This window comes from Passer domesticus, chromosome 1 (genome assembly GCF_036417665.1).
Source record: "Passer domesticus isolate bPasDom1 chromosome 1, bPasDom1.hap1, whole genome shotgun sequence".
In the NCBI taxonomy this organism is placed as follows: Eukaryota; Metazoa; Chordata; class Aves; order Passeriformes; family Passeridae; genus Passer; species Passer domesticus.
The window spans coordinates 76,489,041-76,512,411 of NC_087474.1; the positions used below are offsets into that span (position 1 = coordinate 76,489,041).

Below are 23,371 nucleotides of genomic sequence, written 5' to 3' on the forward strand. Positions count from 1 at the left end.
ATGAGGAGAACAGAGACAGGTGACTAACTAGCTTGAGAGAAATAAAAATAAAATGGGAGCAGTGCCACAGTGTTATCATTTTTGTAGTGCCACCTGGAGAGGTAGCAGGCTTATCAATGAATGCCAAAAATGAATAGTACCCATCTGCTCACCCTAATAAATAACCCTTACTAAAAAAAATACAAAGGAATATAATTCCTTTGGCACGTTTTCAGCAGACCTGTTTGTTTAAAATATTTATTTGGGTCTTACATAGCTTAACAACTATTTGCTGAGAACACAATAATGCTTTCAGATGACCCTTGGAAGCATGGAGCAAGTCAGGAGCTGTAAGAACTCATGAAAACAGAAAGCTCCAATAACTTCTTTTAAACAAGCAAAAACTCTGCAATTACCACTGCTTTCAAAATGTCTTTAGAAAGATATTTCTGCCCAACTGAATGGACTGATAGCAAAACCCTGCATGAGAGGCACTTCAAAGTCTGAAAAGTTAACACTCCTCTGGAGGTAACAGCAGCAAAAAGTATCTCCATTCAAAAAGAACTTCAAGTACCATGGTACAAGATCAGTTTACCTCCTCTACTGTCCACCACAAATGGCAAAGAGTAACCATTCTGCTGATTCCAAGTGTGGACTGAGAAAGGAGGTCAGACATGGCTGGAGGTAAAATGAGAAATGCTCAGGTCTTCTGACGTACTGTTACAAAAAGAAATGGCATGGAAGAGAAGACTAAAGCAGGCAGATGGATCTGCCTTCATGAGTTTGAAAGGAAAATGCCTCTTCTTTAGCACTAACCTTTACCAACTCCAACCACTGCTTATGTAATGAAGGCGTAGGAGTATGGAACAGAAATCTGAACTTGTTAAAACTGAGACACTTCCAAGCTGGACTTTTCACAAAATGGTGTATTTATTTTTCATAGAAGACATACACAACTGGAAAATACCGTGGTCTGTTTAATATCGTCAATTCTACCATCTTCATATAAGCAATATAAGTCTGGATTTACACAAAATTATCCAGAACAGGACAGGCCACTGTACACAGCCTGTATACAGCTACTACCATCTTTGCAAATGTTTCGCATAAATGTTTTTGCATTAAATTTTGACTTTCATATGACAAAAATATGACAGAATTAAACTTAAAATATGCACATACAAATGTGTATGAAAGGAAAGAAGAACACAACAAAAAGCAAATCTGAGGAGACAGAAATCACAAGATGTGAGCAAGCAAGTATCCACACAGGCCAGTGTTCTGTAAATGTCTGTACACATGGAGTCAGAGTTTCTTCATAGCTCCCACAACAGATTTTTTAAAACTCCCAAACAGCACCTCACCAAAACAAAGCCAGCAGGTACTGCACTGGTTCCTATAGACCAAGTACCAGCTGGCTCTTCCAGCTGAATCACAGAAGGCAACACTACAGTATAACCATGCACATGATTTCTGCTGCTTTGTACTCCCTGTCTTAGCATGAGCACACAGTTAAGTAATAAAAACCCACCAACACAATTTTGTTTACCTGTGAACTGGCCCACGCTTTTTGAAATAATAAGAGCAGGAATTCTCTGATACAAAACCAAACAGAAGGCTCAGCTTAAATCCAAACAAACAAAGCTCTCCACCAAAGAAAACAAACTTTCAAGCATTTTAACTGTAGCATTTGCCACATGACATTCCCTTCCTAGTCCAACTAAAACAGCTGGTTTGGGTTTTTTAAACAAGTATTTTCATGAAACACTTGTAGCAAAGTCTGAATCACTGAAAATTTGAATGCAAAACAGAAATTCTTATGTTTTAATTTCTGTTATAAAAATTAGCCAGGATAAAATTTAAAGCTTTTATAATGTTAATCATTCAAAGTTAGCAGCAAAATATTCCTTCTATTCCCTCCTTCTGTTGACTGCATCTTATATTTAAAACACCTCTGTTTCAATACGAGTAAGGTCCATTGCCATGGCAGACACATTTTGCCCATGCTACAGGAATGAAGAGAGGCAGCTGGTGGTACAGCCTTCTCCTGACATCTCTGACAATGGTACAAAATAAATTCTTTAAGATACAACATATCTTCTCATTTTATCAAGCATTAAACTCTTCTCATTGTGATAAGAAAAAAAGCATGCCTGTAAGAGGTATCACTCCACTGACACCATTTCATATCCTTTTTATAATGGTCTTCTGGGGATCTCCCAGAGGAGAGCATCCTGCCTCTAGCATGCACAACACTGAAATATATTTTAAAATAAATTAAAAGAAGAAATCATCTAACGAGATATGTTCCTAAACTTTAATCTTTGAAAACCTTTCACTTTGCTAAAAGCCTGCATTAAAAACAAACACACAAACAAACAAAAAAGACACAACAAAACCCCACTAAGTTTCATAATTTTCATTTAAAATTGGCTACTTAGTAAGGAGTACTCTACCCAGACTTGAAAATATTTCAGGATTGTAGAATTTAGGCTCAAAAATCTCCCTAGGAACAAACAGTTATATTTGTCTCAGTTGAAGCAGGTTCAGCTTTTGATCTTTTATGACTCCTCTTCGACATGAAACTTTATCACACATGTGACCTTAAATTGTTCCAGCTTTAACTGATATTTTTCTCTTGAACACATCCAGAATTATTTGGTATCTCCTCACTACATTGTAAAAGCAGAGTTTTTCTTCCCTTGCCTCTCCACCCAGGTTATCAGACTGAGTAATGGCCACCAAAAATAAAACTTGCTAACTTGCCCACCCATAAAAATGACACTTCTGGAAACATATATTATTTATTACATAACTTATAACTGGTAATTTATAGAAGTACAAGCAGCAGACAGATCCATTTCAATTTAAGTATCTGAATCAGAGCCTAAAGGGCCAGTAGTCATAAAATGGTCTTAATTTCATATAAACAGAGCAATCAATGGGTAATCAACAACACAGTACATATAAAATCCCAGTTTTGCCATGTACCATCGTATCTTTATAATAAACTCATCTTGGCTTCTTTCTACTGACAAATACAGGTAGTTAGGAAAAAATGGCTTTGAAAGTATGATACCTACCCGCTTAAAAAGATTCCTTCCTAACAAAGTGGAACTATTTTAGCCACACTGAAAGAACAAATTAAACGCATGAAATCTTTGCTGATGCGGGCACCAGATAACTTCAGTTCCTACTCTAACTCAGGAACATCAGAGTTTTTCCAGGACATCATTCCTAATGCTGGCAAAATCCAACCAGCCTGCTATCAGTCAAGTGAAACAGCCTCTTCTCTGTCATATTATTGTGTCAACTGAATCAAGGGTGTTTGGCTTTGCTTTTGAGCTGTGTATCTACTCTAAGAGTGTGAATCTAATTATTTGGCCTTATTGTAGTATGCTAGGGGGAGTTTTGCTTAAATAATTCTGCTGGTTTTCCTGGCTGGCTTGGAAAATCAAGAAACTTCTGTGAGCAAAGCAAACAAATGCATAAACCAAACCAGATGCTCTTGTTGCACAGTAGATGAGAGTTTTCAGCTACCTAGACATCCTCAATTATTTTCAGCAAATAAGTCATCAGGGTAAAGCTGTTTGTTGTAGTAAAGATTGTGCATTCCTCTGTTGAGGTAATCTCATCTTGGAGCACTTGGCGTTTCATTGACAAAATAAATAGAGCATTTTTTTCTTGCAACTAGTAAAAAGAAAGTGAAATTATAAAGAGAACCCAAAACCATCTTTTCCTGTAGTATGTAGAGAAGGCAATAAAGGGAGGTTTTCAGGTTTTTCATGCCAGATGTAAGACACTCTGTTACTACTAAGCAATGGCAGAAAGCTCTCTTGTTGCAAGAAACAGCAGACCCTTGGTCAGCCAAGACCCTTTAGCCGTGAATATTCAAGAATCAGCTTTCTAAAAGTACTTATGTTTATTTATTATCTTATATAAGAAGGGATTATGATGACTGTAAGACACAAGGCTACTTGTGTTACACAGCAGTCATCAGTGCCTGGTGCACATTCATCCCCCAGGCTGTAGTATATTTGTATCCAGGAATTTATTTTGGGATCACCAGAGGACTCTCAAAATTTACCACTAAAAACTTTCTACAGAAATGCTGCTTCACATCTCGCTCTGTTTATGCTCTGTCTTGCTGTAAGGGTAAAATGCAAATCAATTTAAGATTGTAAATATGAGAAGGTGCTAGATGTGTCATCAGAAGGGAACCTCTAATAGCAAGTATTACAAGGAAATATAACAACAGTTTGCTAAAAATTCTGTATTCACATCTGATGATGACATCTTTAAATAGTATCATCAGTGATGCTCTGAATGGGTACAGTTTGACAGGTGCATATCTTTGGTTCCAGTGATACCACATTTTAAGAGTGATGTATAGTAAGACATAATTTCACAATGTAAATAAATTACCTATATATGCTTTGCCTCAAAAAACTCTACTAGCTTTTTATTTAATTTTTTATACAGCACCTCATGTTTCAAGGAATGGAAAACAATTCTATATGAAATCACAAGCATTCTTTTTAAAATCAAAGTACTTTGAATACTTTCAGGAACAGAGCAAGGTCACTTAAGTGCAGATTCTGGCTTCACCCTGCACACCTGAGGCAGGAACTCCAAAAGGCAGATGGTTTGGCTGCAGTGGTGGGGTGGGGAGGCTGTGTGTTTGCCTGTTTTCTGCAGGTGTGCACATGGAAAATGTGGACTGCAAAATAATATATCCTATTCTGTCAAACCACTTCAAGTTGCACAGAGCATTTTTCCATGTACTGTAATGCTCAAGCAATCAAACTTCCATCAGATGGCCCACTCTACTTATTGCTGAAGCATAGACTGGAATATTTCCACAGCTCAGAAACTCTTTGACACATACAGAAAATACAGCGAGAGCTGCATTTCTTCACCATATTTTGGAATTGCAGTAATCTCCCCTGGAATGGGAAAAGCAGACACCAAATTCTCAAACTGGGTAATTAACTACTGCTCACCTCTCACTGATGACAATTACCACAAAGGAGCAGCTTTATCAGTACTAATGGAAGATTAGAAAAATGAAATTTTAAACACCCTCGCAAAATTGCAGGGCTGAACAAATGAACTATACAAGGAAAAGAGTTTGTGCTAAACCTTGCTTTCAGGATGGATAAGCCCTCTCTTTTGGTTCAGAAATTCCAACTTAGTAATCGCAGAAAGAAGTATGAGCTCCAGGATAATATGATCCTGATACAAAGAACTCAGTGGCGTAAAAACTAGAATTCTCTTGCTCATCAAAGACAGTCACAACATGCACAACCTTCCCTAAAATCTCAGTTACAAGTCCAGCAGAGAATTAAAGCATCAGTTATGGTGAAGGTCTATCTCCCATTTTCTAACTTCTCACAGCAAATACTGTGGACAAAACTCCCACAAGGAAAGCAAAGTCTAATGACAGTAAGAGAGGGAAAGTCCCAGAACCAAGCTTAGGGACTTTTGAAGATACGCCCCAGATCAATCTCCTTTAGAAATGAATACAAACTTTACTTCTGTACTTCACAGAACTACAGGATCATAGAATAGTTTTGGTTCAAAGAGACCACTGGAGGAGGCCTAGTTCAAAACCCTGTCCAAAGAAGGTGACTCAAGGACTTCCCCAGCTGGGTTTGAAAGTCTCCAGCAAGAGTTTCAACAACTTCTCTGGGCAACCTAATTATGGCTCATTTGGATTTAGTGCTCTCTCCACCACGAGTTCCTCATATAGAGAGGATCCACAAAAAACAGCTGTTTGCTAACACACAAAAGCAGACATAGAGTTGTCCTAACTGATGTCTTCAAAAAGGAAAAATTGACAGATACTATATGTGCAGAACGTGGGAAAGATTAAAGGTTCACAAGTCTTTAGAAAAGAAATCTCACACTTATATATCCACTTTTCAAGTCTCAGAAACTGCACTTACTATTTACTTCTATCTGCTTTGTCTATGCCTGACCTGTAGTACATGATGCACTGTAAATGTCCTACCTTTCCTGTTATTTTTGCATCTGGCTACCAACACTACAAAAGTGAAATACTAACTGATTTTGAGCTTTTTTTTTTAATTACTTTTCACAGTTATGGATTTTCATTCCAAACATCTAAAATATTTGTAATTCAGAATTTAGTTGTGGAAAGGAGGGTGTTATACCATAAAATTGGGAGATTTTTAATATTAAAATATTTAATTTCAGATGCTATGTATCACAAATGGAGATGTTAATTAACGCAGACAAGTTGATAGGTTTATGATGACCACTTGTGTATACTTTTCCAGATGATGGCAACATGCTGACAGCTTTAAAGAAGTAGATGTGTTACTGTAAGGTTTTTTGTCTAAGCAGCCTCCTCCCTCGGCAGCAATCTAACAGTTTACATTTAAAATTGATTATAACTTCTATTATGTTCCAATATTTGCTAATCGTCTCAGAGACTGTGAAAAACAGCATCATTTATCTCAAGCTCTCTCCTGCAGACACACTATTCTTCTAGAAGACAACATATGCAATGTTTTCTCTTAAAGCATTCGTTCTCAGTTCTTTTTTAAAATATTTCAGACAGCACTATTCTATTTTCCTCTTCTGTAAGATGTGTCAGCCAATAGAACATAATTCATTCTCAGGTTTACAGTAAGCTTTCTTTTGCAAGCAGCAGAACTAGAAAAAGTTTATTTCCTCTGTGTTTGGAGGCAAAGTTAGTTTGCAGTTTCAGTGGTAAGGGACAAATTCATCCTGTTACCTCTCCTTTGGCTATGGAGTTTATAGGGCTTATCTCCTTCACAAAGCCCTTTATTCTCACACACCACCTGTACCTTGCTGTCTCTAGTGACCCAGACATTCTGTGTGAAATTTAACTGAAGTGGAAAAAAGAGGGCTGACAGCAGATGCACAAATATGTCTTGGAGACATAATTTCCTTAGGCCTTTATGCTTAAAATATGGAATTTTTTAAGAAAAGTATTAAACTTAACCTAACAGTGTCTTCAAAAAGTGATGGCAAAACATCACACCCAGCAACAGCTTAAGTGGAAGTAGCACTCTGGTTCTCAAAAATGATGCAACTTTAGTCTGTTCTCACTGATAAAGGTCATTGCTAAAGCAATCTGCCACTCTGGGGGCAGATGACACATGCATCCACTTCACTTCTCTCATATCATTCATCCAGGATAGTCCCTGCTTTCACCAGGCTGCAACACATTTAAGTGTGAACAGATTGATTAACAACCAGAAATCTGAAACAAGCTGCCACTGCATTTCACTATAGATGAGCAGGGATTGCTGGAGAGACTTTGTAAGAGTCAAACCATACGTGCACATGGGGCTGTGCAACACAAACTGCACATTTCAATATGGGTGATCCTGGGCAGAAGACAGAGTCATTGCTTTTTAAGGGTGTGCTTTTTCAAAAGTGTTGGGAGGTATGACAGCAAAGATGACTGGTTTTTTTTGAAACAGTAGAAACAGAAAACAACACACACAGAAAAACACACAGAAACAATATGCTATTTCAGAGCAAGAGAAGTTGATGAACTGACATATTCAAGCATAAAAAACCAAATCCCAACTCCTAATCAGTAGAGGTCAGACAACTGCTTTTCAATTATATCCTAGAAATTCTTGTGGCAGTCATCAAACAGAAGGTTTGTGACAGAGTAAGAAAAGTTTTCCCAACTTGTACAATAATATCTTGATTTTTTTAACTATGCTGTCTCAAAATATATAACAAGCAAGACAGGATATCTTGCTTCACAATGCATTAAGTAATACATTAAACAGTATTTTTCTACTTTTAATTCTGACATCAAATAAGTAGACTGTGTATACATTTTATTCACCTGTTTCTCAAATTTGTACCTTAAAAATATTGCTCTCCTTCTAAAAGGAGTTAATAATTTTTTAGTGAAGCAAAGGCAAATGAGAAAAAACATTTGTCTGCCAACATCCCTTCTCAATTGCAAATGCAGAAGTAGCAATATAAGCTCATCAATCAGCAGCCAGAAACACATAAAACAAATAAATACTTAGATCACCTACTTAATTCCTTTTCTGTTGTATGGATCACTCCCTCAAGCACACAAATAATTTTATAATACACTCGAAAATCACTGTAGATGATAAACAATAACACATCAGCATGACCTAAGCAGATGTCATGCTTATTTGAGAAGGCAATGTCTACCACAAAAGGATCTGCCTATGTTCTGTGTTATGTTGCAATTGCTACAAAATATTTTCCTGTAAAGCAGTAGTGAAAATACCATCTAAAACCTCAGCATTTTGTTGGTATAATATTTAATGCTGCTTCAGTAACTCTTAAATGCCCTTGAGAAAAAATAATCAAGGTTCCTTTTAATAATTTTTGACACAGACCTAATGTTTCAGATTAGTTTTCATTGACAGGTATGTAACTGACACCTTAGAGAATTCTTATTTATTGTGCTACAAACTGGGTGCAAACTACCAAAAGTATAAGCAAACCAAAGCAACAGATTTATGGCTAGTTACACAACTGCTAAATTGAGAAAGTGTTGTGTTAGCTTATAAGCCTTTCTCCCTTGATTTTTATACCAACTATTCCTATTTATGCCACTAATCCATAAGCCTGGTAGATTTCATAAACTTCTGGATTGTAAATCCAAAAGTTCAGCTCCAATTCAGACTCACATCAGGGTCTGCCAAAGCAAGCAGGGCACACCTACATGGAATCTCCAGTGTCAACACCCACAGCCAGCTCCCACCATGTCCCCTCTCTTGCCCCAAGAAGGACCTTAACTCCACCTAAAAAAGAACAATACAGGAAGGAATAAGGTGATAGAAATCTGGTTCAGGATAAAAAAACTTCAATGCTTCAGATAAGGAATTTAGCCATTCTGAACTATGAATGTCCAACAGCTTTGCCTACAAACCTGCCCTTAGCAGTGGAATTTTCTCTGGTTGCTTCTCAAACTTGCATGAATTTAAAGGTATCCCAGCTTGAAGTGGCACTGTTTTACATGATTAGAAAAAAAAAATTCAATGACAGCATTAATAGAGATACTGTCAATGTGATCCATGATAGAAACATATTCTATTGGATATTTAAACATTTGCTATTAGAGAACCTCATTGCTCTGAGGCAAAGAGAACCTACCAAAATTGCATTTTTAACCCTTAATGTTAAATATAATATGTGGGGGAGAGAAGGAATTAATGTATTTCAAAATTAGACATAGAATAAAACTACAATTTGCTCCCTTTTCCAGAACACAAATATTTTCAACGACATGGAGACAGATCTGTTTTATGTGTAATGAATGAAAGATGGGCAGATTGGATCTTATTATTAGAAAGAAATGAAGAAAAAGAGGTTTAGCATAAAATGTCTCTTTTAAATGGAGGTCCATCACTAGGAAAGTCAATGGTGGGTACTTCTGCACTTGCCATATCATAGACACACAAATATATTGGTTTATGTAATTACCATCTCAGTAGGTAAGGAACTAGGAAAGCCAACATCCCAGCATTTTCTGAGCTTGCTACTAATTAAATCATATGCATACCAGTTCAATCCAAGGATGATCAAAGTTAATGAAAAAAATTTCAATTTAATTCAATGAACTGTGGATCAGTTCCAGACATCTAGCTGCTATTCCATCCTCTTTCTTCTTTATCAAAAAGCACTCCAACAGTGTGAAAGTGAAGAGGACTCCATATGAGTCTACAGATTTAGTGATTTTGTATTTCCCCTCAGATCTGAATTTTAAGTTAATTATTTGACAGTTGACTACAGTGCATAAAATTAAGTAAACTTTTACATGAAGATGGATTAGAGGCTCCTCCAGGTTTGGGAGGAAAACTGACTACTAATATTACTGTTACATCAACAGCTTTAAAATATTTCAACTGTCTCTTTCTCATACACATTCATTATAAATTTATTTATGTGTCCCACTGTTCACCCCTGCAACAATATATTGCCATACCTGAGCACGTAAAATGTTAGTCCAATGTACTGGAAACAGGGCACAAAATTTATAAGGCTTTCTAAGATTAACAGAAAAAACAATTAATGTCATTTTAAGACAAAAAAAAAAAAAAAGAATCAGTGCCCAGATCAAATATCTATTTCTAGTTACATCTGCAATGCAATGTCACAACTGCCAAACAACTTCAGTAAACTGGACATAACATTTATAAAACCTATCTGACTAACCTTTGCTTCAATTCTTATTAACAATGTTTTTTCACATTCTCTTTTTCACTAAATATTTGTATTAAAAACGATAATTTAATTTTATCATCTCAAAACTCACCCCCCAGTGCTGTCCAGGTGCTTTGTAGCCATGGTTTCAGCAAATGTCCTTTCAGATCAGCCTAAAGGCTCTAATTTATTTAAAACAGAGCTGGGCAGGAGTTCCTCTAAAACCTTTATTTGGGAATTTAATATATGCATCACTTTTAATAGCCACTGCATGATGTCTCAAATGCAATGAGTATCACACAGGAAATTAAATTTTAAAAAAGAATCTTTCCTGTTCAAGAATCAACAGTCAGTTAAATGAAAACTGAAGTTGTCAGCTTTCAACAGGAGGAATACTGTCTATGACTGAAACTTCATATTCCATCTATACCAGGACACAAGCTTAAATGAAAAATGGTGTTTTGACATAGTTCCAATAACATTTATTTATGCAGCACTGCCTAGTTGTCCACTCACATCTTTTGTATTCTAAGACAGATTTCACATATTTCCTGTTGGAAAAGGCTTTTTTTTAATCATCAGCTCCTTCTAATTCATGTTGGAGAAACACACTAATACCAATGGGAAGGGAATGGTGCTACTACAACTTTTATTACCACAACTCAGGTCTCCTTCACTTTACCTACTCAGAAGCCATGGACAACTCTGCTGTGCCACTGGGAACTTCATGAGAAGGGAGTCAGAGATGCAGGATTTTATTCCCATGCAAGGCAAAATCATCTCTCATGGAGCCTTAAAATCTTGAATGAGAATGTGAAACGATCTCACAGTAGGCTTGCCCCTTCTCTCTCAACCACTTTGTGAGATGAAAGAGATGTAAAGAGAGTGATGTCAGAAAATTATGACTGAAATCCCCACCATCTTTCTCCTGTTTCTCTTTGACAGGGAAGTTTTCTGCAGAGCCACTTTTAGGCATCCAATTAAAAACAATGTTAGCACAGCTTTTTTACTGGGTCCAGACATGTAAAAGATGGTTCTTAAACTCAGCCGTTGCCTGTTACAGGATAACAGACTTATAGTTCAAGGTGCAATGAGTAAAAACTGAGTCCTATAAATTTACCTACGTGCTAATACTGCTCTTGAGAGAAAAAGAGATACTTTCTTATAATTTAAAACACTGCTATCAGCTCACTCTCCTTAGTAAGAGCCCACTGCGTTTGAAATGTTAAAGGGGACCTACTAAGAAGTAAATTCTACTTGCTGCAACACTTTTTCTTACATAATGTGAAAACCTTTACTGTTTTTGTACAATTTCTTATCACTGAAGCTCTTTTCTATTGAGTGAGTGAAACAGTAATCAACAACCAGATTTTTTTTATTCTCCCATTTATGTGCTAGTGACTTAGGCTGTTGTGTTCCCTTACTGTTACTGTGGTCTAGAAGCAGAAGACCCCTTCATCTCTCAAGAACCATTAACCCAAAGTCTTAAGCTAGAATTGAAAATATATTCTATGTTACAGCAAACAAAATTTGTTTAGAAACTTTGTATCATCATTTGCATGTGATACCAAATCATATGGGCTGCAAACATGAGTAAAGCATAAAAAAAAAAGTATAGGGAAAAGCAGCTAGTCTACACAGAGTGCAGTATTGACTTGCATGTTGTAAAAGGAAAAAAAACCAAAACAACTCAACCACATCACTTTCTAAACAACACAGTTTATTCCAACCCATTTAACCTACACAAAATGCTGGACTCTCCTGAACAGCAGAATTTGAAAACAGTGCAGTCAGCTCTGCCAGCAAGTCTCACACAATCACAGTATCTGTCTCAATAGATATTTATGCAATCACAGCAATATGAATTTCAGAAGGTAAAACAAAAAAGAAGTAAGATTGCACTGCTAAATATTTTCAGTTTGCTTTCCTTTACCCTGGTCTCTTTAGCAAACTTATTTACTCTATTTGCATATTTATTTTTTAACTACTTTGCTGTTATTTCCTTGATTCCAGCACTAAAATTTACCACAGGTGAATGGATAATGTACCTCTTCTAAATCCCACATGACTCTCAAGCCTGTGTACTGCCTCCTCAGTCTTCCAATACACTGCTGAGCTGCAAGATGAAAGACTTATTTTGCTATTTTAAGAAGTGTACCCAAGAAGGCACTCAAGAATTAACTATCTAGCTAACCTCCATCAACCAACTTAAAAATTTTACCTTGCATATTCTACAGTTATGAATGTATATGGGTTACTAAAAAACAGAAAACCTGATTTGCAAAAATTCTACTTCTATTATGAAACACCTTCTGTAACTACAGCTAAATAAATATATTAACTATGTTTAAAGCCTAAGAGTAAAAAAGTAGTATTTTACTTACAAATACTTCAATTGCAACAACTGACACTGAATTATAAACAATGCTGCTGATAAATATTCATGATAAACATAAGTCCCCTCAAATTAAAGTTCTGCCTATTCAAATAAATATAAGTCAAATTTGAAAATGCATTTGCTCAATCCTGTTATAATTTCCTGATCCAACTGTACTATGGTTTTGTTAAAATTTTAGAGCTAGGATTGATTCATATGTATTCAGGCAAACCTACCTTGTAACACTGTATTTGATTACATCTGAACATGACTGCCTTTACAGCATTTTAGAGGTGCTGACATATCCAATAACTTGTTAAAGAAGAACTAGTTCCAAAATATTCTGCAGCAAGCAAAGCAAGGCAAACATGACTTAAAACAGATTTAAATTGTGTCTCCATGAGGTCCCGCTATCACCAGATTTAAAAAAAAAGGCTTTAAAGTATCACATGAAAAACAACAAGACTAGTATTGCTAACTTCTTTCCTTGTCATTGATGCTAGAAAATAGGAAATACTTGAGTCCATGGCTCACAGCTCCTTAGGATAATGGGCTCCCAAGCAGCTTCGTGTTTTAACATCTGTAATGTTCCTGGGCAACATCTCTGTAAGGCTTGCTAATGTTGACATACTTACTCTAGACAAAGCCCAGCTCAAAGAACACAAGAAAATATTTATTTGAAAAGCCATGAGAAAGCCACATATTTTAATTATGTCAGAGAACCCTTCTGTGACACCAGATGTTTGCAAGTTGCACTTCCCCCCAGAACAAGCCTCAGTGAAAGAAAACTTCAGACAGAACTCAGAATGCACATCTCAGACTATGGCACTGAAGTGCATGCATATATATATATATACATATATGTAAGACTATACACAGAAGTATTTCTCCTTTCAGTCTTTAGACACCAAAGGCAACATCCTCTCATCCTGCATTCTGAGCCAAGACATACACATTGACTAGGTGAAAGAAGATATGAAAGTTAGGGAAGTAAAGAAAATAACAACATGAAAGAATCAAGTTTTTATTATTAATGAAGAATAAGATGTTATTATAGCTCAAGGTCACATATGACAAAACAATCTTCAGTTAATGCCACATCTGTTACATACTGAGAGAATCAAAATTAAAACATAATAATTGTTTTGGTTTGTTTTCTTTAAAACCATCTGCAGAACTGCAATTTGCCACATGCTGAAAGATTGTGTTCCACACAGGCCAGGCAGGGTCTGCCACTCAGGGTCAGGACTGAGACCCCAGGGGACACTGGGGTCAAATGAACTCCTAATATCAGGTGACAAAATAGTATTTGGTAGAACCTGCAATATCTCTTAAATTTAGTTTATTAAAAAATGAATCCTTTAAACAACAACTCAGGAAGTCTGACAAAGTAACTAGAATAAATGTGGTGCTCCCACTTACTCAGTTCAAGTCTATCCAGCAGAGCTTCTGTTTGTAGAATGAATACTATATTAAGAATATAACCTACCACAACAGAACAGCAATACAATGGCAGTATAAAAATAAGATACATAGCAAGTGGAAGTGGATGGTGGAATAAGAACCACAACCTCTGCAGGGAGGAGGAGAGACAGAAGGGAAACAGAAAAAGTTAACCTCTATCAAGCCACATCTATCTGTTTAGAACAACATTCTTTTATAAAACTTGACAAAGGTAGTGTGCCAACATAAAAAAGCAAGCAGCTATTCTAAGTTCAACAAACCTATATAGAGCCAATATTTAATTACCTCTTCAATACGTGATAATTTTACACATACAACACCATATCTCTCCATTTTACAATACTGCCTTCCCACGGGATGAGCTGGCATAATGCACTATGCAATTTTCACACTGTAAGCAATTATTATAATAAAATCAACGTTAAAACAAATGTTAAAAAAAAGCTATATTCATAGTCAAAAATAAGTAAGAAAGCAATTTTTTAAATTATGCAAATTCTCTCAAAAATAAGAACACTCTCAGTCAAGGTCTTGAAAACTTTTTCGAATGTCAAATCAATTTTGAAATCCTACATACACCACACTAAAAAAGTACTATTAAATCTGTGTGAGGACTTGATAATTTGCTCTGTTTATCTGTTTTCTCCTTATTAGATGCAGCACATCTACTTCACCAGGAATCATTTCCAAAAAAGGAAAAAGTTAAACAATAATTAAAATCGAGTGCATAAAAATGAATTAAAGGAAACAAAGCATGTGTACCACCAGGTTAAAACAAACATGCAAACAAACAAAATAAAACAACAGCAACAACACCAAAAATCCCCACAACCTGACCTTGGTCTAAACCAATACTAGGCTACAAAACATACCTGAAAAAGTTAATCACAGAAACTGTAGAACAAGGAGATAATTTAAGTTTCCAGACGGATGAACTCTCACTAATATTCCTAGAACAGTATTTCAAACTATTTCTTTCCCCATTCCTCTTTCCCACCTTTCAGCAGACTGTAAACCCATTCCTATAGGAAAGTTGGCAGCTCCACTTCATAAGTCTGCATCTCCATCTAAATCAACACTCATTCCCAGTTGGAGGGAAGAGACAAACCTGATTAGGAGCCACTGACACACACTGCCTTTCGCTGATGCTGCCACGGGGTCACATAGGGAAGAGACTGGAAGGTTAATGGTGGGGTTTGTAAAGTCCTAACTATTGCCCCTCCATAACTCCCTGAGTTCATTCTCCATTCACCAGAGCATCCCATCCCATCCCATCCCATCCCATCCCATCCCATCCCATCCCATCCCATCCCATCCCATCCCATCTCACATCAATAAAACTGGCATGTAAAATGAGGAGAACTTTATTTGCCACCTCTTCGCACACTGAACAGCAACTTATTGCCTAGGTAGTTAGGCAGATTTCAAAGAGATTATATTCAAGGATCTGGACATACTCCAATATCAAGATGATAAAAGTTGTCCATCTGAATTTCTTCTTCAGAAGATTATTATCTTCTACCTCTTTCTCTCTCATTATTGTTACACATCTATCTTTACGTCTTAAGTCTCGTCATTTTCTTTGTATTAGGAGTAAGAAAATGCATGAATTCTATATGGAAAGCAAATTTATATAGCTATCATACATGGCCTTAGCAGTTGGTGAAGATGAAGAAAGATTTTTTTTAATGATTAAATAAATTAAAATTTTATTATAAATTAAAATGGAGAGGGACTGAAAACTTGTTAATAACTAAAAAGGCTGGCAGTGCTGATGTCAAAGATTCAGAAAGCTAATTTTTTTTTTTACTTATTTACCTGCAAGCAGAGATAATCTTTCTTCAGCTCTGCTTCTTTTGTCTGTTAGCTTTAGTCAGTGCTTTGCTCCTTCTCAGGCTGAAAGAAAAATTTTGACAGAGTCACCACAGATATAAAAAACAGAAGGAGAAATAAAATAAAAAGACAGTTCCATCTAGAACTGTGAAAGCATGTAAGGAAGTATTGACAATTTGGCTGATCTTACAAATGCATCAGAAGCATGATATATACAGGAATATGTCCCTAATGCACTATCACTCATTGTCAGAGGACATAAAACCAATACTGACACAAGATGAAAGATCAAAAATGTCAAGGATCATGCAAAAGTATCTTAAACTCTACCATTGCAATAATCCCTAATATGGCTATGTTGTTTTCCTCATTTCAATTAAAACATTGCTCCATAGTCTTCTTTCATCTCTAGAAACAATCTGCTTCAGTTTCCTATTCAAACTGTTGATTTTTTCTGCTGGATCAAAAGTCCAAGCTACTAGAACAAAAAGTCATACATGGATGCACAGGACCATATAAAATGAAAATGTGTTACAAGTGGAAAATCATATTCCCCCTCCCCTTATCCCACAGTCAGAAAACTAAACAGATTGCCTGCTTAAAATCCACCTCAATCCTTGATGATTTATCCATCCGCTGTAAACAATAATTTTGCTCAATTTTCCTTTTACTAAAAGAAAGATATGTCCTTGGATAACATGTTTTCTTACATCAGATCCACACTACCTCATAGCAACGTGATACTTCTACACCTACTGATAGTTTGATCTAGGAATTATTTCCAACAAATAATCACACAAGAATTATTTATAAGAAAACAGCTACTTGCAGCAGATTTTCAGAGAAGGACTTAAGCAGTAGTCCTTGAGTGGAGCTAGCCCCTAGTGTCATCTGACAAGAAAGGCCATGCCCACAATCCAGAAAGCAGAAGTGGGATGCACACAAGCAGCAGGATGTCTTTGATTTCACATACCTGAGACATGGGACTGGGAAAGCAGAAAAAAACCCCACAACACTGTGTTAGCTGTGCACCAATCCCCAAGGCTGAAACATGGAGAATCAGAGATGAAGGGCATGACCTTTACCACCACAGCATGACCATGTGCATGCCTGAATACATATTTACATGTTTTACTGCACACTCACATTTATATATGGCAAAAAATAAACTCAAGAGAAAGAAGAACTTTGCTCTAGCAAAGAGTCTTAAGTGCAGTCATGATCTTTAACTCAAAAGATTGGCAGTACCATTTGTAACCAACCTGCCAAACTGGAAATCCCAAGTCAGCAAAAAATATAGAGGGGCGGCTACAAAGAGAATCCCAGTTGCTCTTAAACAAAGTATCAGTCCTTGTTTTACTTTTAAGTTCGCTTCCTAAGCTAAAATTTTCAATATCCTCTGAAAGAGGGCAGAAAAAAAAATATAAAAATAACTATATAATTTAGCCTGTCTGGCTGACAGCTACTGAGAAATATGATGATAGAGTAAATCACAGAGGAGGGAGAAGGATTACACAGAATGATTCCAAAGGGGCATAAATGAAAAAGTGGGATGAACTCAGGGAAGAGGGGTGGCATAGGATAAGCATCAGAAAATATTTCTTAACGGCACTACAATACAAAGTAGAATATATTTTCCCACAGAAAGAGAAGTTATTTAAGGCTAAATTTGATAAAACATTCGAAAGCACAGCAAAGCAAGCATTTCTGAATTTACGAGGTCATGGATGAGAACACTTCATTAATCCTGTCCTTTATACTTCTCATGATTAGATTTTTGAGCAAGATTTCAGTATAACAAAAAAACACCCAAGAAAAATATGCTCATTTTTTGCTGGGTTCTTGTCTTCATCAGCATTAAGGTTAGAAGTGTTTAGAAGTGCCATTTGTGTTTGACGCAACTATTACATGCTGAGCTATTTAAGAGTGACTGGTAATTTTAATCCCCTATTAGTTATTCTTTTGCCCATAACACAAAATTATTCTTTTAATTCTGGACTTTTATAGTATTTTTATTTCAAGCATTTCATATGTCCACTAAGAACATCTTTAAAAAACCATATGGTGTATAACACTGCCTTTCATGGATCCAGAAGTTATCCTGTGACTGCTGAACTGAACTATCCAGCTCCTTAATTGTCAGGTAACACAATGCCCATGAAGTCCTCTGGAGGACTTAAGTGCCACAGGAAATTAGAAAGTTAAAATTGTGGCCAAGAAGGAAAAGAAAATTCAGTGTTTCTTTTAGCCTGATGCCTGCAGCACAAGAGATCATAAACCAGGAAAGGTTTAGGAGCAGTGGTAAAACAGGTGTTCCCTTAGAAGACCAAGTATTAGAACAGGAAATGCATTACTGGTTGTGTTTTGGTTTTCCTATTGTTACAGTTCTTACAATCTTAATTTAAACAGTCCACAACATTCTGCAATTCAGTTTGGAAGGAGATGGGGTAACTCACAAAAGGCTGACTGAGAGACGATTTTTGTCTTCCCTCTGAATTTCCAGTTAGAACTTTTTCAAATGCACAAAGAATTCAGGAGTATTGCTGAATTTGAAATATGGAAGTTTCTCCTCCTAAATAAAAATGTTCTTTTCTACAGGACAACCAACTAAATACAATTTTTTATTAAATACCAGAGTCAGTCAAGGCCTCCTGATGATACTGTGGAAATCTTAATTCACCACAAAGAACAGTTAAATTACAGTTTGTTACATTTGTCACTGAAATCCCAAAATTCTTGTGATTTATAATCCTTCTTTTAAAGGTCCTACTCTACAGTAGTAAGAGGTCCTCCTAGTGTAGGATCTCACTGCACAACCCTATCAAGCGACAACTAAGACAAGGAAAGAAAAGAGACACCACACCACTGCAGCACAGAAAAATTAGCATGTTTTCACAACCTGAAAAACAATTACTAGAAGAGATTATAATATCACAACAATCAATTATCATTCTGACCCCCAAAGAAAAATAATGAAAACCAACAGCAGCATATCAGGAAAGCACTGAACTGTTCAGTGCCATGTCATGAAGCTGGAAAAATGCACCACAAGAAACAATTCAGCAACAGACGACAAGACATCAGGTATGTCCCAGAGAGCAGAACAGCTCTTTCTTTCCACGCCGGTCCACAGCCCCTGCAGGTACTTCATCCAAATTCCTTCTCCTCCCTCCCCTCTTTTAGCAGCTACACACTTAAATATTCCAGGTACTCATACCATTATATCCTCTCAATGTGCTTATTCATCCCAAGAGATGCAGAAAGGCAAGGCACATGCCACCTTCCTTCCCAGACCAAAGGCTGAAGGCAAAGACAAATGAACACCCACCAACCCTAAATCCAGGTGTAGTTTTCCCCTCAGGAATGAGGAGGCAGTTAATGAAGTGGTTACTGCTGCTTCCCCATACACAGGCTCCAGTGTCACAGGACACACAGTGGTCATTTGGGCTGTGTCTGTCCTTTGAATTCCCTGCAGGCTTGCAGTGGTGCACACAAACAAAGGCCAGCAGAAGGATCTGTATCCCAGCCACAGCAGTGTCCACTTCCTGCAGAATGACATGACTTCTGGGACCATTACCCATTGCTTCCAGGAAAACACAGTAACAAATGCATAAGAAAGTAATTAATTTTTCCAGTTAACAGTGCCAACCCAACTGCACAAAGGTGACTCCTTTCTGACAAAAACTGATCTTCCTTTCTTGAGTGCATTAAAGGTTAAGCTAGAAAAGAAGACAAGAGGAAAGAGTCTTCTCCTTTGACAAATTTACTTTACATTTGATCGTGCACTGTATGGGCCTACTGCTTATTCTAAAAATAGGATGTTTCTAGATTTTTCAAGAGAAAAAACATGGTTACCTTAAAAAAAAACAAATTAAAAAAACAAAACGCGCAAAAACTGTCTGGGAGTTTCAGGAACAGGAATAACATCTGAGGCTATCTAAAAAAAAATTTAATTACTTTTCCAATGTTAAATTAATACTGTTCTTGTAAACAAAATTTGCTGAATGCTTTCCTCCCAATTACTCCCTCATCTCTTAGAGCTGAGGATTGTACCATAAAAACTTTATTTCCAACAATACCTGAGGACTGTTGTAAAATTAGATGGAACATCTGCCACACTCATCCACAGAATGGTATCACATAACTTGGCTAAACTCTCCAACCTAAGCTTGGCTCTGTACATGACAGACCCGTATCATTTTAAGCTGTCTGAAGCCCACCCTCATAAGAAAGGGCAGGGTGGCCACTGCTGCTTTCAGAGAAGGGAAGTCTCTAGACTCAAAGCCAGAGTTCTGCTATAACATGCATTATGGGTGGTGCTGGCCAGCCACCAACAGCTGCAAAGACGGGGAGCACCAGCATCCCAGATGGGCTCTGCTTCTGGCATGGCAATCTGCTTTAACAACACGGCTGGGGCTACAAGGAGAATCTGGTTGGTCCCATGGCAAATGAAGGGCATGCTTGCTTTGTATTTCTCCATGTGGGTGCCCTGAATGCCAACACCTAACCCAAAATACACTGGTTTGTAACTTACAAGGCCTAACTTACATCATGCCTCAGAAGCATGATGCTTATCCCCTACTGTAGCTGTATATGTTTTTCTTGTTACATTTTCTTGTTACATTTCCTGTAACATTTCTATTTTGTCTTTTGATAAAGAGAATATCCAGAAAATTTTCCATATACAGGAAAATCTCCATTTCCAGAAGCCTAAAAAGGCTGTTAAAACACAGCATACCCGTAAAGGTAAATCTGAAATAAATTCATGTGTCTATACTAATTACATCCAAAAGCACAGAACTATTTTAGTTCTTTGCAATAAACTGTAAATTGCATCAGATGTACAACTGACAGTAATACTCAAATGCACATGCCATAAAACATGAGTTAAATTAGATGCGGCAATTAAAGCACTTTTGCCAGAGACATGTAGAACATCTACATGATAGTTATTTTAAACACCTACTACATAAATAACAATCTGTGAAGGAAGTAGGAACCCTGTCATGATACCTGCAAGGAGATTCTAGTGAAGTGGGGACTGATTTCTTCTGCTGTGCCTGCAGGGAGAGGACCAGAGGAAAGAGCCTTAAACGGAGACAGAGGAGATATAAATTAGATGTTAGGGGGGAAAAATACATTGTTAGGGTAGTCAAGCATTGGAATAAGTTACACAGGGAGATGGTGGAGTTACCATCCCTGGAGGTGTGCAAGAGACTCCTGGATGTGCTGCTGCTGGTGAGATGTTACAGTAGCAGTGCTGGGTGGACAGTGGGACTGGAGACTCAAGGTCTCTTACAACTTTGATGATTCTATGACTCTAAAGAAATTGCTGAAAATTCAAAAATCAGTATTAAATACAGCTGCGGCCTAATACCTGCAAGTTACAAAGTTTATTCTGCAGTGGCAAAACTTTCAGCAAAGGAGGATGGTTGATGTGTGGTTTAAATAACAGAATTCATCTCAAAAACAGATATTGAGAGAGGAACATCTCAAATATCACTATAACACAACAGGCCCTGGTACACCAGCACAGATGTACAATGACTGGAGCTGTCTACAGTGATTTCAGAGAATCACAGAATGTTGGGGTTGGAAGGGACCTCTGAAGATCATGTAGTACAACCCCCTGACAAGGCAGGGTCACCTGGAGCAGGTGACAAAGACATGGATCCAGGGAGGTTCTCAATGTCTCCAGAGAGTGGGACTCCACAAGCTTCCTGCGCAGCATGTTCTGCCATCCTTAATGTAAAGTTGTTTCTCACACTGAGGTGAAACTTTTGGGCTCTAGTTTATGGCCACTGCTCCTCATCCTTTTGCTGGGCATCACTGAAGAGCCTAGCATCACCCTCTTGTAATCCACCGTGCATATAAGCATTAATGAGATCCCTTCTCAGTCCTCTGTTCTCCAGACTGAATAGGCCCAGCACACGCAGTCTCTCCTCATGAAGACATATGTTCCGGACTCCAAATTATCTTCGTGGCCTCTGCTGGATCCTCTCCAGCACATGAACTCTGACTGCAAATGTATCCAGCGATTCCGAGGCAACTCGCTGCACGCATCACTTGTTGCTCCTTTCCAGCCCCGACATCCATCTCCCCCCGCCAGCATCCACCTCCCCCCGTGCAGCACACCGCGCTGCCGCCCAGCACAGCATCTGAGCGCTGCTTTCGCTTTCCCCGTCGCCCGGGCCTTCCCTCCCCGCCTGCGGGCCCTCCACAGCCGCACGGCCGAGCCCGACAGGCACCCCCGGGGCAGTCGCGCCGTGGGATCCCCGCCGGAGCTGCCGGGCAGGCCCGACCCGGCGGGACCCGGGAACCGACCCCGAGCGCCCCGAGCCCTCCGGCTCCCGGGCTGCCCCGGCCGGGAGCCGTTCTTGCCCGCCCCCCCCGCGCCTCGCGCTGGGCCCGGGCCGAGCCGCGGCCGCTGCCGCTCCGCGCCGCCACTCACCGCCGGCCCTGTGGCTCCGCTCCGCCGCGGCTGCGCCCGGCGCGGCCGGCGGGAGGGCGGGGAAAAGGGGCCTCGCCGCGGGAGGAGCGGCTCGGTGTCGGCAACATGGCAGCGTCCAGCCGTGCCCAGGTGCTGCGGCTGTACCGCGCCCTGCTGCGGGAGAGCCAGCGCTTCAGCGGCTACAGCTACAGGTGCGGGGAAGGGCTCCGGGGGCGGCGGACGCGGGGATCCCCGCCGAGGCGTGGGGTTCCGGCGGTGCTTGGGGCAGGGGCGCGGGGAGCTGCGGCCTCGGGAGGAGCCGAGCCGTGCCCTGGAGCGACAGCGGAACCGGCACCGGGCCTGCGACCGGCACCGGGCCCAGGCCCTGCTCGGAGCACCGGGAATGGGCAGCCCCCGAACCCTCTGCCAGGCTCCGGACTGCCGCAAAAGCACCAGGATATGGGCTGTTGGGAAGAAGGGATAGGACAGAGGTTGTCCCAACCTGAAGTCAGAAGTACTTGTGCTGAGTGTGGGCTCCCCTGTACAAGAAAGACAAGGAGCTGCTGGGGAGGGTCCAGTGGAAGGCCACGAAGATGAGGAATGGTCTGGGGCATCTCTCTTCTGAGGAGACACTGTGGGAGCTGGGCCTGTTTAGTCTGGAGAAGGGAAGACTGAGAGGGGAGCTCATTAATACATGTAAATATCTCGGGGGTGGGTGTCATGGGTGTGGTGCCCAACTCTTTCGGGGGTGCCTGGCAACAGGATGAGGAGCAAAGACCATAAGCTGAAACACAAGAAGTTTCACTTCAACATGACAAAGAACTTCTTTACAATGAGGATGGCAGAGCACTGGAACAGGCTGCCCGTGGAGGTCGTGGAGTCTTCCCCTTTGGAGACATTCCATACCCACATGGATGTGTTCCTGTGTCACCTGCTCAAGGTGACCCTCCCTTGTCGGGATCCAGAGATCCATTCCAACCCTAACGATTTTGTGATTTTCTAATTTTGTGAACCTGATACAGCTCATGTCTGGTCCGTGTGCTGCCCATTTCCTGGCAGAGGAGAGCTGGGGTCAGGCTGCTGCC

The 23,371-nt window shown here is 39.0% G+C and overlaps 2 protein-coding genes across 9 annotated transcripts in view; one reads left to right on the plus strand and one right to left on the minus strand.

Annotated features, from left to right (window-relative positions):
• The window catches only part of FARS2 (phenylalanyl-tRNA synthetase 2, mitochondrial), a 230,754-nt gene extending 207,777 nt beyond the window's left edge, over nucleotides 1-22,977 (minus strand). For 3 of the 7 annotated variants that reach the window (XM_064425693.1, XM_064425628.1, XM_064425590.1), the window contains exons 1-2: nucleotides 20,870-21,616; nucleotides 15,842-15,919 (exon numbers count right to left, since the gene is read on the minus strand). The gene's annotated coding sequence lies outside the window, so the exon portion shown is untranslated. Of the gene's footprint in view, nucleotides 1-15,841; nucleotides 15,920-20,869; nucleotides 21,617-22,307; nucleotides 22,382-22,788 lie in introns of those variants that run through there. The other 4 variants (XM_064425638.1, XM_064425620.1, XM_064425701.1 and 1 more) reach the window with 4 other exon arrangements.
• LYRM4 (LYR motif containing 4) overlaps nucleotides 21,659-23,371 on the plus strand; it is an 86,207-nt gene continuing 84,494 nt past the window's right edge. Inside the window, exon 1 of one of the 2 annotated variants that reach the window (XM_064425716.1) lies at nucleotides 21,659-22,498. In XM_064425716.1, coding sequence (XP_064281786.1) covers nucleotides 21,882-22,498 — 617 coding nt within the window. In that variant the 5' untranslated portion in view covers nucleotides 21,659-21,881. The remainder of the gene's footprint in view (nucleotides 22,499-23,371) is intronic. The other variant, XM_064425724.1, reaches the window with a different exon arrangement.